This window comes from Manacus candei, unplaced genomic scaffold, assembly GCF_025592945.1.
Source record: "Manacus candei isolate 608988 ecotype Guabito, Panama unplaced genomic scaffold, ASM2559294v1 h1tg000008l, whole genome shotgun sequence".
In the NCBI taxonomy this organism is placed as follows: domain Eukaryota; kingdom Metazoa; phylum Chordata; class Aves; order Passeriformes; family Pipridae; genus Manacus; species Manacus candei.
Genome location: NW_026138056.1, coordinates 14,638,477 through 14,652,500, shown reverse-complemented (window position 1 = coordinate 14,652,500; position 14,024 = coordinate 14,638,477). Strand labels below are relative to the sequence as shown.

Sequence of the window (14,024 nt, the reverse complement as noted above, 5' to 3'; positions counted from 1 at the left end):
CACCCCTCTGCCCAGGTTGGAGGAGGGTTTAAAAGGCAGGTGTGCCGGAGGCCGCTCGCCATGTCCAGATCCGGGGACAGGACCTCCACCTTCGACCCCAGCCACAGCGACAACCTGCTGCACGGCCTCAACCTGCTGTGGAGGAAGCAGCTCTTCTGCGACGTAACCCTGACGGCCCAGGGCCAGCAGTTCCACTGCCACAAGGCCGTGCTGGCCTCCTGCTCCCAGTACTTCCGATCGCTGTTCTCCAGCGGCGGCGGGAGTGGCGGGCATCCCCACGCCCTAGGGCTGGGGCCCGGCGCCCAGGACGGGCTGGGAGGCCCGCCGAAGGAGCCGCCGCCGCCGCAGACGCAGGAGGAGCCTGGCACTCCGTCCTCCTCCCCGGAGGACAAGCTGCTGGCCAGCCCGCGGGCCATCAACAACCTGGTGCTGCAGGGCTGCTCGTCCATCGGGCTGCGGCTGGTGCTGGAGTACTTGTACACGGCCAACGTGACCCTCTCGCTGGACACGGTGGAGGAGGTGCTGTCGGTCAGCAAGATCCTACACATCCCGCAGGTCACCAAGCTGTGCGTGCAGTTCCTCAACGACCAGATCTCGGTGCAGAACTACAAGCAGGTGTGCAAGATCGCCGCCCTGCACGGCCTGGAGGAGACCAAGAAGCTGGCCAACAAGTACCTGGTGGAGGACGTGCTGCTGCTCAACTTCGAGGAGATGCGCGCCCTCCTCGACTCGTTGCCCCCCCCCGTCGAGTCGGAACTGGCGCTCTTCCAGATGTCCGTGCTCTGGCTGGAGCACGACCGGGAGACCCGCATGCAGTACGCCCCGGACCTGATGAAGCGCCTCCGCTTCGCCCTCATCCCGGCGCCGGAGCTGGTGGAGCGGGTCCAGTCGGTGGATTTCATGCGCACCGACCCCGTCTGCCAGAAGCTGCTGCTGGACGCCATGAATTACCACCTGATGCCCTTCAGGCAGCACTGCCGGCAGAGCCTGGCCAGCAGGTGAGGGGGCGGTGGGGAGGGGGGACAGCCCTCAGGGATGCGCCCTCGGCGGCTCCTGCCCACGGGAGGTGCGGAGCTGGGGGTCCCGCCGCGCAGGGACCCCGCGGGGGCCGGGCCGGGGGCGGCGCGGTGGCCGGAGCGGCTGGAGGGGGGCGGTGGCGGGGCCGAGCCGCCCGCCCCCTGCACCGACAAACTTTTCGTCCCCTCCCCTCGGACCTCCGGCCGCCCGCTCTTTGGGAACCTGTTCTAATTGTTTATTATAGGCCACATTTATTAACTTTTTTTTCTCCCACAATGTTACTCCTTAACAAGGAGTTGCGTCTCCGGGGCGTTTTAAGCTGTAATAGCCAAGTCCTAAATCTAATTATTTTCACAAATAACTACATTATCCGTGTGCACCTTGGTATTGCTGGTGGAGGGGTGATGTCCCTGTTGTGTGCGTGGAAACTTGTGACTTATTAGTCCTTACACCTATGACATGTCGGTTATTTTCATTTATAAGGTAATGAATCATGATATCAAAGATCGACAATATGAGGTGGGTGTCAGGAACTGAAAGCTCAGTATGCAGTTTAACAAGCAGTAAATATACCCAAAATTAATTTTTCTCCTTTTAAAATACGTTTATACTTATTTCATTCAAAAATGGAAAGATAATACCATCTTCCAGTGTTGGTATTACAGAGTGGTATGGTAGCACAAGAAATCAAAACACACTTTGCATTATTCAGCTTTTTAACTAACAGGTGCATATTACTAATGACTTAGCAGCAAGAAAAAAAACTAGTACATTATTAAATATTTTAGGTAGTACAGTCTATTAGCATTAATGGAGTATTCTTTATATTTCATGTAATGGGTACCCTGACAATTTAACTTTGGAGATGCTGTGCCTTCTTTTATTATCTCTGGCTAGCTCACTGTGTTAGTGTTCTGTCATGCTTATCACCTTGTTGTCTAACGGATTGTCTCTCTGAAATCCTGCAGTAAAAAAACAACTACAAGCATTTTACAGTGTAAAGCATTTTTGAGATGCCGCTATTGTAAGTTGGTGCCTACCTTTTGCATTTCAATACTCAAAACTGTTGACTTTCAAAAATGAAAAAAACCCCACCAACTCCTCGGCCGAGATTCTGCACTCCGCTGGGGGCAAGCTGGTGCTCGTGTCCTGGTGGATTGCTGAGATACCAGCCGGCTTGGTTCAGTGAAGATACCTTTCCAGCTTCAGTGGTCCATGTCATTTGAAGGATATGTAGTGGTGTTCTGACCACTGAATGCTTACAAGTGTCATGGATGCTGCAAGAATCTGATACTCCTGTTGCTGGGAGCTGGCTTTCCCTGTAAGAGGGAGCGTACACAAAGGGATTGCACTCTAAGTAGTCCTAGATTAGATTCTAAGTTGCACTTAATGACTTATGGGAGACTCCAAATACCACAAATACTACATTTTTTTATTTGTAATAGGTCTGCACATCTGTGCAGACAGTGGTATTTCAGAGACCCTTAACCAGTGGGTGAAAATGTACTGTCACCTTCTCAACTTTAACGTGTGTCTAATAATAGCATTGTAACTAGCTTTTTGTGATTGTGTTCTCTAGTGGCAGTGAAACAGGAGTAAAACTATTCAGATTTATTTCTAAGCAGGCATCAGAACTTACTCCAAATGTTAAAATGTTGGAGATGTTGAAATGCTTTGTAATACAGAATGCAGTTTTTATATTTTCATTTTTGGTCTTGGATGATATTCCTGGAAATTCATAAAGGTCACGAAGGCCCATCTTTGAATCTTAATCACTTTAAGATTTTGTCAGGCTGCCTAAATGTACCTAAATGCCTTCTTAAACATGAATGAAGAAATGCAACATACTCAAGACTATGGAGATTTCCAGACTTGTCCTTTCTGTTACTTGTAGTTTCTCTAAAGCATCAATTTTAACAAGTTGACATCCATTCAGTAAAATTTTATTTTAAGGAAGAAAATCTGCAGAGTTCCTTAAGTTACTAATTTGCAGAAGGAAATATTAAAAGTAACTAACAGTGAAGTACGTGTGCAGGTACATAAAAATTATTGCACAGAAAAGGACTTTAAAACTTTGATTACTTTTTTCTGTGAGTAATGGTGACTTTGGTAATTTGGAATTTAATGAAAGGTCATTCACAAAGGATACACGTGTCTTTAGAAAGAGATTAACTGCTTCTCTTGTGCAGTGTAATACCTACTGCGCAGTACAGTGTGGGTTGGTGAGAAATAGAAGTAGCCCAGTGCCAAAACCACCTGCTTCATGTGTGTTGAAGAAATGAGAACTGCACTCAGTGTTAGAATTAAAAACAACATTTTTTTTGTAACATGCTACTTAAAAAAAAAAAGCATTTAGACATATGTTACATACATATCCATATGCACATTTTGGAGTACTTTGGTATCGGGGCTACTCATATTTCTTAAAGAAAATTAATGTAATGGGAAGCTCAAAATGCAGGGATTCTCCTCTGAAATGTAACTGTAAAGCTAGTCCTGTGGTCAGGGCTGGAGGAAAGTGGCTCATAAGAACCAGTCTGTACACTGTGAGCAGAGTTATTTATAAAGTTTGTGCCACAAATGCAGATCCTGTAGCGCAAGTGATGCTGGGGCTACATAGGTACCTGGAATGTCTCTCATGCTGCAGTGAAAAGCAGTTTACCTGCAGGGAGAGCAGGGTTTTTTTCATGAAATTTCTTAAGAGAAGGTAATGCTTGAACAGCCTCGTGTATTTTTGTAAGATTAATTTTCAACGTACTGCAACTAAATGATCATCATTTAAAAAGTTGAGAAATTACATTCCTGACTTTTGCAACTTTGCTGTGCACCCTGAGGTTTAGGACTTCACCACAGGGGGTGGGTGTTTTGGCTTTGAGTTGATGTTTAATTAGGTGCTCAACTCTAAGCAAAGTTAGTAATTCTGTTGACTCAGAGATCCTCACCTCAGTAGGGCCTCAGCATACAAGCTGCTGTTAAAGCCTCTTGAGGCATAGTCAGTTTTGATGTCACTAGGAAAAATCATAATTGATTTCGACTTGGAGTGGGGTGAGTGACCCTGAACATTAGGCCTAAATGATGTTTGTCTGTCCCTGAAAGGCACAAGTAGCTTTGTGCTGTGTCACGTTTTCTGTAATTCTGGGAAGAAAATGCATTTAGATAGAGGAATGTTCATCTTCCTAGTTATTTATTTGACTCTGTGGACTTCACCAGAGTATTGAGTTAATTAAAATGTCTCTATGCTTTATTGTGTAATTCAATATGTTTTATATAATACATTGTATGTATTTTCAATTTTTAAAAAGTTTTGGGTTAGAGCATTACCATGTTGCTGGAAAGAAATTCACTTTTAAAGATGAGTGAGCTACTGAGAATTATTACTGCTTCCATGTTTACTTGCAACAATGAAAATGGTTCAAAACACATCACTGCAGTGAAATACCTAGTTTTTAACTTCAATTTTGCTTGTGCTAATGCACAATGTAGCTGTAGACAGACAATGGAGCGTAATAGAAAAAAAATATTTAAATTGTGAGGCTTATTATTAAATGTTTTACCTAAATATTGTAGCTTTTTTATAGATCATTGCCATGATTTTAATGGTTTCACTTGCCTGTAACCATTTATAATGCCCTCTGTTCCAGACAGGCGTGAGAAGGTAGTCTGGGTGGGAAGAGGCAGCCCTTGATGTCCCGGGAGTTGTTTGTCGGCTGCAGGACACACGCAGCCCCTCTCCACATCAGTGGGCGTTTGGGCTGGTCCACTCCTCTCAGGATTTGCAGGCAGAGCAGCAGTTAGATGTCTGTACAGCTGCATCAGGTACTTGAAGGCAGAGGGGAGTGAGAAAAGTAAAAATGGGAGAGAGGGAAAAACGCAGAAAAATAAAGGAGTTGTTAAATACTCCAGAGGAGAAATGGGACGTAAGTAGCGGAAGCAAGAAAATACAGATGAGGGAAGAGGGGAGAGAAGAATAGTTTTGAAGGGAGAAAAATCAGAGAATAGGATAGGAAAGGAAACTAGCAAAACAAAAAAGACCATGGCAGATAAAAAGAAGATACAGAATGAAACAAAAGGTAAAAACCTAATTCTTGGCAAAACCAGCATCTGTTGTCAGTAACAGCTGAGTATTCCAGTCTCTGAAAAGGCTATTTCAGATGTGGGGGAGGAAAAATGGATAGGGATCAACCAACTGACATGAGATGGGAAAAGTCATAGGCAGAAAATACAGAATTGAAGAGTACAAGAGAAAGGGGGGAAATAAAGAGACAAAGAGATAAGAAGGCTAAGCCTGACCGTGCTGTTTTATGGGTTCAGCAAAGTCCCAGCATGTACAGACCCAACTGCTTTTCTATACTTTTGTTCCCTGGACTACTAGACCTTGGGGAGATTAGAAGTGCAAATTCTGGTCCTGCTAAAGCTAATTGTAAAGGTGGTTTGTTTGGGGTTTTTTCTTTATTTTCAGTGGGAAGAGGGTGTCATCCAGACTGTTTGGTGTTAGGCAATATTAGTGAAAGTGATAGCAAATTAAACAGTGACAGGTGATGAAGATGATATGACAAGTTTTCATTCAGTAGGAAGGTGGCAACTGTTGATGAAGAAGGAATGTGTAAAGTGCTGAACAGCATGACACAATAGCATCTATGTGGAAGGCATATATACGAAGTCTATTTTACTTACCACAGAGGAGATGAAAAATTTGAAGAAACTGGTTACATCCCTTGACAATTAAATAATTTCCTTCTTGAATACACTGTTTGTCTGCAAATCTCACAGACTGTAGTTCAGTTTGGCTGCTTTTTCTACTGAGATTTTTGTAGAGTCTTGGTAGGACATGATTGGTGGTTGTAACAAAATTTGTGTGTTTTTTCACTGAAAGACATTGCTGCGTGTTCTTATAACAACCATCTACCTGTCCCTTTGTGATCATAACACCAATATTTGGATTTTTAACTAGTATTCTTACTCATGATTAATTGCAAGTGAGAAATATTTCAGATCCTAAACTAACATCCTGATAAAAAATATGTATGTGAATTCTTAACTTTTGCATTGTGGTGTGGATGAAGTGAATGTGAGGCTCTGGTTTATTTTAGTGGCTTTGGATCAGGTTTTATGTACCCAAATTAATATCAGGAAATTGTATGTGTGCCAGGACTCCCTCAGCTGAGCTGCAAAAGGGAGACTGATATATTAGAGGCTATGGAGAAGTGAACCAGAGACCTGGAGTCAGTTTAGTTAGTGTCACCTACTTTCCTTGCTTACCTTATGTACATTCATTTGCCTTTGGAGACAAACTCATCCTGAAGTATAAGTGGAGAGATATGAAGTGTCCAAGAGGGAAGAAGTCGTGGAGCTCATGTTATGGACAGAGGCAGCATTATAGTCTAGAAGGACTGCTGTAGGTCAGGACAGTCCTTAGGAGCCTTCTTAAAGACATGTATGTCCTGGCTGGTAAAATCTTTGGGAGCTGCAGTGGCATAGGTAATAACCAGTTTCTTGGCTCAGTTATAGTACTTGTTAGGAGAAATATAATTTATGAAGAGCATTTAATGGCCTTCTTTGTGGGCAACCATCTTTCCAACAGCTGTAGGTGAAGAAGGGTTGCCAAGTACCCTGTGCAGGTACTTGCCCTGCCAGCCAGTTTCCCGGTCAGAGGTCCTACTTGGGATAGTGTCCTTTGTGAACTGGCAGTCCCTCCTGATTTATGTCCTGAGGTGATAGGACTCGTCCCCAGATCCAACTTACGTGACCTTCACCTCCACCTGTCCCTTCTCTTGCATCTGCTGTTACCATGACCCCTAACTCCTGAGGGCCCCTTCCACCAGGCTCCCAACCTTACACACACCTCAAATGCCCACTGCTCCATGCCTCTCAGCTTGGATCTCCAGAGGCTGCTGCAGTTTGTTGGACTGTGCTGCTCCTTGCCTTTGTGTTACCCTGCCCCTTTTAGCACCTGAAGCAGCTTCAAGCATCTGCATCTCCAAACTCTTTTTCCAAGGGGAAATCTTTCACTGGATTTTAAAACATCTTGTTCTAGAGGGAAAATTAAACTAAGTTAAAAAAAAGTCTTACTAAGCCACTCAAACTAATGACAAAGTGCCTATGAAAATGAGAACTTGTTCCTCAAATGCTGTACTTTAGCAAAAATGCGCTTTTCCACCACCTGCAACAGTCTATGAAGCAGATTTACAAATCATGCAGGTCCTTAAAAGCAGAGCTGTCCCCCATGAGGTCCTGTGCTGTTCTTGCTCATCCTTTGGCAACACAATCCATGACTGTTCTGTCAGAAAGTACATAGGTCACGGTAGTGCAGGGCCTCCTAGATAAGGAAGTTCCATCTTAGTCAAAGTCCCCCTGGGAGTGATTTATAGAGTGTACCTTTTACAAATGGAGCACTGTAGGATCATGGTGAGCATCACACACACCTGTCTTGGCTACGGATCTGAGACTTTTCTGTTTGTTCTTTGCCTGATGTGCATCCCCCTCATGTGGAGAGAGGAGATAGAAAGGAGAGAGTCTTAGATGGCATGTTGTGGCCTGGGGTCACTTTAGTTTTTTCTTTATGGCAGAAGAATATGGAGGTTCTGAGTCTGTAACTGCTGAGCAGTAAATGGAACAGAGCTGTAATGGTGTAATTGTTTGGATTTGTACTTGAAGAGAAAGAACAGCGAGCCTTGAGGGTAAGGGGAGTGAGGAGAGCAAACGTAGAACACAAAATCAACAGAAAATAGTTCGCCAGGAAAAAAGCTTTGGTTCTGGTAAACCCATGTTTAATCTGTAAAAACACTGTTTTATCTTTTCAAACAACTCCTGTGTTTTAAAAATACAAGTAGTTTTCTAAATCAGAACAAGGTTTGTTATTATCCTTTGCTCAGCATGGCCTGAAAACATTGAGCAGTGAAGTTAATAGGAATCCTGAAAGAAGGTTTTGAGGTTCCCTGCTCTCTAAACATCTCTCTGGTTTTGTTGAAACAGGTTCTGTGTGTATTACAGGCTTACCAAAGGACTATTTAAAGAATGTGAAGAATATGGGAAGTTGAAAGCTATTAGTAGATACTTCCTGGCGTAATTTTTTCATATTTGTTGCCTCCCTGAAATTTTCTTTAAAGACTGTCATGCCTAGTACTTAGTAGGCAACACTTGCTGTATTCTTGGAAAGCAGACAATAAACTGAGCAAATATCAGCTGCCAAGTTCAATGGAAGCAGACGGTTTGCAGTGAAGCTGGAAGTAAATAGAAGTTTGTGCCACAGTTGGTTCTTCCTGCATTCCTCAAATGCTGCGTCCTTTCAGGAAAAAAAAAAAAGGGCGGTGGAAAAGGTAAACAGTCATACCTTGGGTGAGCCAGCAGCAAGGTGTGTTTCTTCTCATTGGCCTCCTAAGGAAGAGGAGCCTCAGCTGGGGAGAACACAGCCTCTGATGCAGAGACCTCCTGTTGACATGGATATCTGATATAGAATCAGACAAAAAGGGCTTTCTTGACTTTTCACAGTCTGAAAATCAAAAACAAGAGTCGATTGAAATTTCCTAGCAAAAAAAAAAAGAGAATTTGACCACTTTGAGGCGTTCTATAAAGCATTTCCATTTTATAATCTCTGTCTGAAAAAAAAAAAACAAAAACAAAAAACCAAATCAACCAACCAACCAAACCCAAAATAAGGCCAAACAAGATGAGGTGGGGAAGAGAAAGCAATTTATAAAAACATGAAACATTTTACTTTCACTTTTTTTTTTTCTTTAAGTAATCTGGATAAAAGGAATTACGTAAAGGTTTTTTAGAATTTCCATCAGTATGGAAAATCGTTGTTTGCATAGTTTTGCCAATAAGATTCATGACACGGGAGGTTTTGTGTCTCATTTACCATTTTCCTTTCCTAGTACAATCCATTTGATTCCTTTCCTAGTACAATTCATTTGATTCACATCCCTTAGAGTGCTCCAGATACTCACTGTGTGTCTAGTAAGGATATCTTTAGCAGTCAGATTTGAACAGCTTGTGTTCAAATGATCTATTTATGTAGATATTCTCACTATAGAAGTACTATCCATGATCTTACATAGGCAAGATGTCTGTTAAAGCCAGTTTCAAACTTTAATGGACAACAGTATTGTGTATGAATACAGCAACCTTGGAAGGACTCTGTATGGGAAAGCTACTGAGAATCTTTCTGGGGAACGGTACCAGTCACCTGTCAACATGAAAGATAGGCTGGTAATACAGGGAGACAAAGACAAGAAGGACATTCCTCTGTGTTCTTCCCAAAGGAGCACTGCTGGTAGATGTCACTTTTCCAGGATAGTTGCCCACCCTGAAGCTACCTATCATGTCAGAGGCTTTTATCCCAAAAGGAAGGGACATTGTCTTTCAAAACTCTTCCAGCTAAAAGCTGGAAGCTAGCTCTTGAAGGTTTACTTAAAGACTGTCCTAAACTCCTAACAGTAGTGGGAATGGATTCATAAAGAAAAATTGGGTATTCAGAACTCCAAACAGATTCTACTTATTTTAATACAGGGGATGGAAAAATGGCAACTTTAGAAACAAAGAAACTTCAACTTGTAAGGTGACTTTATAACAGTTAAGTGGGGTCTATCAGACAAAAGATTCACTTACCCTCAGACTTCTGCATTTTAGGAGGAAAAGGAATGATTGTTGTTAAAGCAAACAGTGATGTAATTTTTTTCAGTGCTTTTTTTTCCTTTTTTTTTTTTTTAAAGTACTGGAAAAATTAAAGAAAAGTTGTAGTAGATTCAGAGGACTAACCCATCAATCTGTCTTAGCAGATCATTCTCAACTTAGTATTTATGTTACTAAACTTCATTCTGTCAGTGGTCAGTGACACGTATTAAATGAGCAGGAAAGCATCTCTTGGGCATCGCATCATCTTCAGTGAACGTTACCATGAGCTCTGCTGCAATGAAAACTTGCACTTGGGGCCTTCTGCTAAGCATGCCCACTCTGAGAATGAAAATACAAAACCCAAAATATTCATTATCAGAATGATTTCCAGGTTTTTAGTGTTGCCAGAAATTTCTTTTGCGTTCTTTTAAGTGTGCCTTGGGCAGTAGGTGTGGCTTAGAACCGTCACAAAAATCCATTCATAAAGCAACTTTCATACATTCAGCACATTTTTGAACATTCTTTGAACTGAAGAACTAAATAATTTATTGGTCATAATTTGCAAGAGACTTTATCATGATTTAGGTTTTGACAAATTCAGTATATCCTTTTAGGTCTGTGCTTTACCCGTAAGGAGAAAGATATTCCTGGTGGGTCAGAGTTCCATCAGGAGACTGATCTGCAGGACTTGGTCTTTCAGGACTTGCAGACTGTGAGAGCTCAGGTCTGTCCCATGGCAGTACTATAGGATTAGAAAGAGATTCGGGATGCCTATTCACTATAGCTTGTGATGTTCGTTAATTCATTTTATGTAATAACAAAACCTCACAAAACTCCTTTGTCCAAAATAAATTTTACATTGTACCTTATGGCTTTCATCAAGTTCATAGTTAAAACTCCTGGCTAATTATATTTCCTCTCTATTAAACATGTATTGCTAATCATGACTATCTTTTCAGTCAACTATGGAAGCCAAAATCCATTGAAATAAGCAGTTTTCATATGACACTTTTGTTGCACTGAAATGTCCATCCAGGAGCGAGTAAGGTAATTATTGGAGATCGCATCACATGTGGCCAAACATTTTCTTCAGTCATGGGCAAATGGATGCCTAGAATGTCAGTTCAGATTTTCAGGCTGCAACTAGATTCTCCATTACATTTTTGTTGGACACAGCACTTCTTCAAATACCTTTTGAGGGTATCTAAAGGGTTGCTAAGGTCCATCCTGATTTCTGAAGATGGAATTAAGTCTTTAGGGTTAACAAGCAAAAGGTCTGCAACTGAAATGCTGATTGGGATAGTATGTATCTCTTTGTCTTATTACATTGAGGTTGGTATCTAAACCTCTCTGAAATATTTTGTTTCTGCTGCAGGTTGATACAACCACTTTTTTTGAGATTCTTGCTACTTGTTTTGACAGTATCACTGTCAGACTTCAGTTTCTCAAATCCTTTAATGTAGTGAGATTTGTGGATGTAAGTAAAATTCACCACACATTGACCTGGTCTTCTGTTTCGTTTTGTTTGTGCCTGAGTTCAGTGGGCAAATACCTGAAGTTTGATTTTGCTCTGCTGCATTTAAGGTCAGCACTGAAGCAGGAGCGAGGCGTGCCATCGTGTCTATCAAGTCGCTGCTCTGAAGAGCTACCTGGCTCTATCCATACTCAAAGCCATAGTGGTAACCTATATTAAAAGATAATTAATGATCCAGGCTTTTGGGTTTATTATAGCCCTGAGATAAGAGGAAAGTATAGTTGAATAGTGTTATTTTTCTTTCTTTCTTTTCCATTGATGACCATGATCACCTGTACCTCTTAAGATGCACTTTTTTCTGATGTGTAACACTACACTGGATGCATTAAGAACTACAGGATTGCCATTTCATGGTTGTATTCTTTCTTTTTCATTCCCTAAAGCAGTGGGGGAAGCCTTATTGCATTGTTTAAAAACTGGAAGAGTCTGGAGCAAACCTGTTGTTGGGGCTTGTTTTCTTGCCAGCTTTGGTAGAATGTACTTCTACTAATTGTCCAGATAAGGAAAACCCATCAGTAAAAGATTGATGGATATGTTAATAAAGAAAAACAATGTACAAGAAGAGTGTTTTCCATTAAGATAAGGGTATCAACGTTGCAAAAGAGTAGGAGTGGTTGTCAGGAGTATTGAGATCTCATGATCTTTTCAACTGATTCCTTGTGAGTTGATAAACTCTCTTGGGCTCAGCCTTTTGTTATGCATATTTTTGTTTAGTTTAGACTATGGACTAGTGACCTGAGTTTAGAGCTGATGTGCATCTGCTGCTACCTTTGAAGTGAGTAGGACTTAGTTATGCTGATAGCTATTCAGTGTCTCTGAAAATGAAACCACTTATCTGAGTACCCAAATTCCTTGGTTTATGTGTTTGAGGGAAACCATAAAAGTTTGAAAATCTTGACTTTGAAATAGACTTTGGTTTCCAGTCTTGTGTGTACACAAAATAAATTTCACACCACATGAGGTACCCAGGAACTTAATTAAGGTGAATTAAGTGTTTAAAAGTCTTAGCAGAACAGAAACTGCAAAGTGTGTGCAGAATAATAACAGTACATGAATGTTCATTGGTGGGAACTAGAGTTTTGGAGTCTAGGTATAAGAAATGTTTTCGAGAACAAGATATGGATAAATTTATCTCAGTTTTTTTTACCTTGACATCAGTCTGCCTGTCCACAGTTAATATTACTTTAGTCTTCCTCAGCCAGGATCCACTACTGTTAGTTGAACTTAAAATGGCCACAGTATCCTTGGCAGGAACACTATGAACTACAGTATGTAACTAAATAGTATATTACACTGTGAAATAAGGACTATGAAGAAACAGTGTTTCAGATATAATGAAGAGCATTTCACATCGTAATCTGGAGTTATGTGAATAACAAACATAATAATACAAGAAAGGGAGAAACTTTATATTGCTAATGTATTACACATATTTTTAAATCCTGTCTTCATTGTAGAATTTCACTGAATTACATTTTTATTAATATTTGGAAAAGTCTTCTGCATATAAGCAGTGATCATTTACATTTTTTCGTATTTTAGAATGTATTTTAAGATTGCAACAGTACTGCTTAGTACAATATGGAACATAAATATGACATCATAAAGAAAATTTCTTTTCAAAACCTAAACTGTGGTAATTCACACCAAAACTTAAAAAGCAGAAATTGGCTCCAAGGAAAACACATCTATACAAAACATGCATATCTTTAGCCACTGTATTAGCTTTACTTAATTCACTGGAAAAGCTCTCAATATAGATGATATAGATGAACTAGTTATTTGAGTAAAAGAACCTGCATCTTCTTTGCCATGTGAGAGTTCCCTGTGCTTTTGGTAGAGACTTTGCTGACTATTAAGTTCTTATCAAACTTTTATTAAGGTCTTCTGTTCATGCTACTTCCCATTTTAAATATGTAAAAAAACTAAATATTTTTTAAATATTCCCATATAGCCACACAGAAAGGAAGAAGTGAGAAACAGTAGGTTCTCAGACTGTTTAGCTGAAAAAGTAATGTTAAGGATAGTTGCAGCTGCCAAAGTCTGGAAACTCAGAGTTATATCTGACATTTCATTCTTCACCTTAACTATTGAGCCTTGGCCATTCATTGGATTTTCACAGTGCTTTGGAGTTAGAAGGGAGTTTTACAGATGAAAGATGAAAATCAAAATAAACTCCTTTATCAAGTAAACCTTGCAAGGGCATTCTGAATTTTACAATACACAGGGAGTTGATTGTGATATAACATAGAACACAGGAGGGTTGGAATAAACAATTTGTTCTCTATCGTTAGGGATGGCCATGCATAACTGACTTATGGCCCTGGTTTGCTCTGCCACTTGTTATGTGTGCAGTCATCCCTAACTCATACCAAAAACAGTTTATCATACTCCCATGTTGCATAGTTTTTATCAAATGTTCTCTCATTAAAAACTTTACTGGGGAGATTGAATGTTTCAAGACACTGACAATGCTTTTGAAAGCTTTCCCCAGAGCTTGGTCTCACTGAGTTGAGTCTGTGCCGACAGTGATCATGAGACGATGTGATATCCTACACAGCTACAGTCTGGTGGGCAGGTAACAGTCATCATTTGACAGTACATAGCAGGTGCAGTGCAGGCATCAAAGGCTGACTTGTCAGGAAGACTGAGGGACTGTAGGACTCTCCCTAAGTCAGGAGAGAAACAGAGGGTAGGACAACATGGGACACCGTCACTGCCCCGTGGTGTAACTCCTGCCACTGCATTGAGAGTTTTGTTTCATCATCCACTGTCAATCCCTCCACCAAAATCCATTTAAAAGCAAACAGGGCCATCTGCCAGATGACCTTCCTTGTCACAGATGCCTTTGTAGTCTGTA

General features: G+C 41.1%; 1 protein-coding gene across 1 annotated transcript in view; it reads left to right on the top strand.

Annotated features, from left to right (window-relative positions):
• KLHL14 (kelch like family member 14) overlaps positions 1 to 14,024 on the top strand; it is a 62,722-nt gene that overhangs the window by 399 nt on the left and 48,299 nt on the right. The window contains exon 1 of the mRNA XM_051770004.1: positions 1 to 998. This exon is cut by the window's left edge and continues 399 nt beyond it. Coding sequence (XP_051625964.1) covers positions 61 to 998 — 938 coding nt within the window. The 5' untranslated portion in view covers positions 1 to 60. The remainder of the gene's footprint in view (positions 999 to 14,024) is intronic.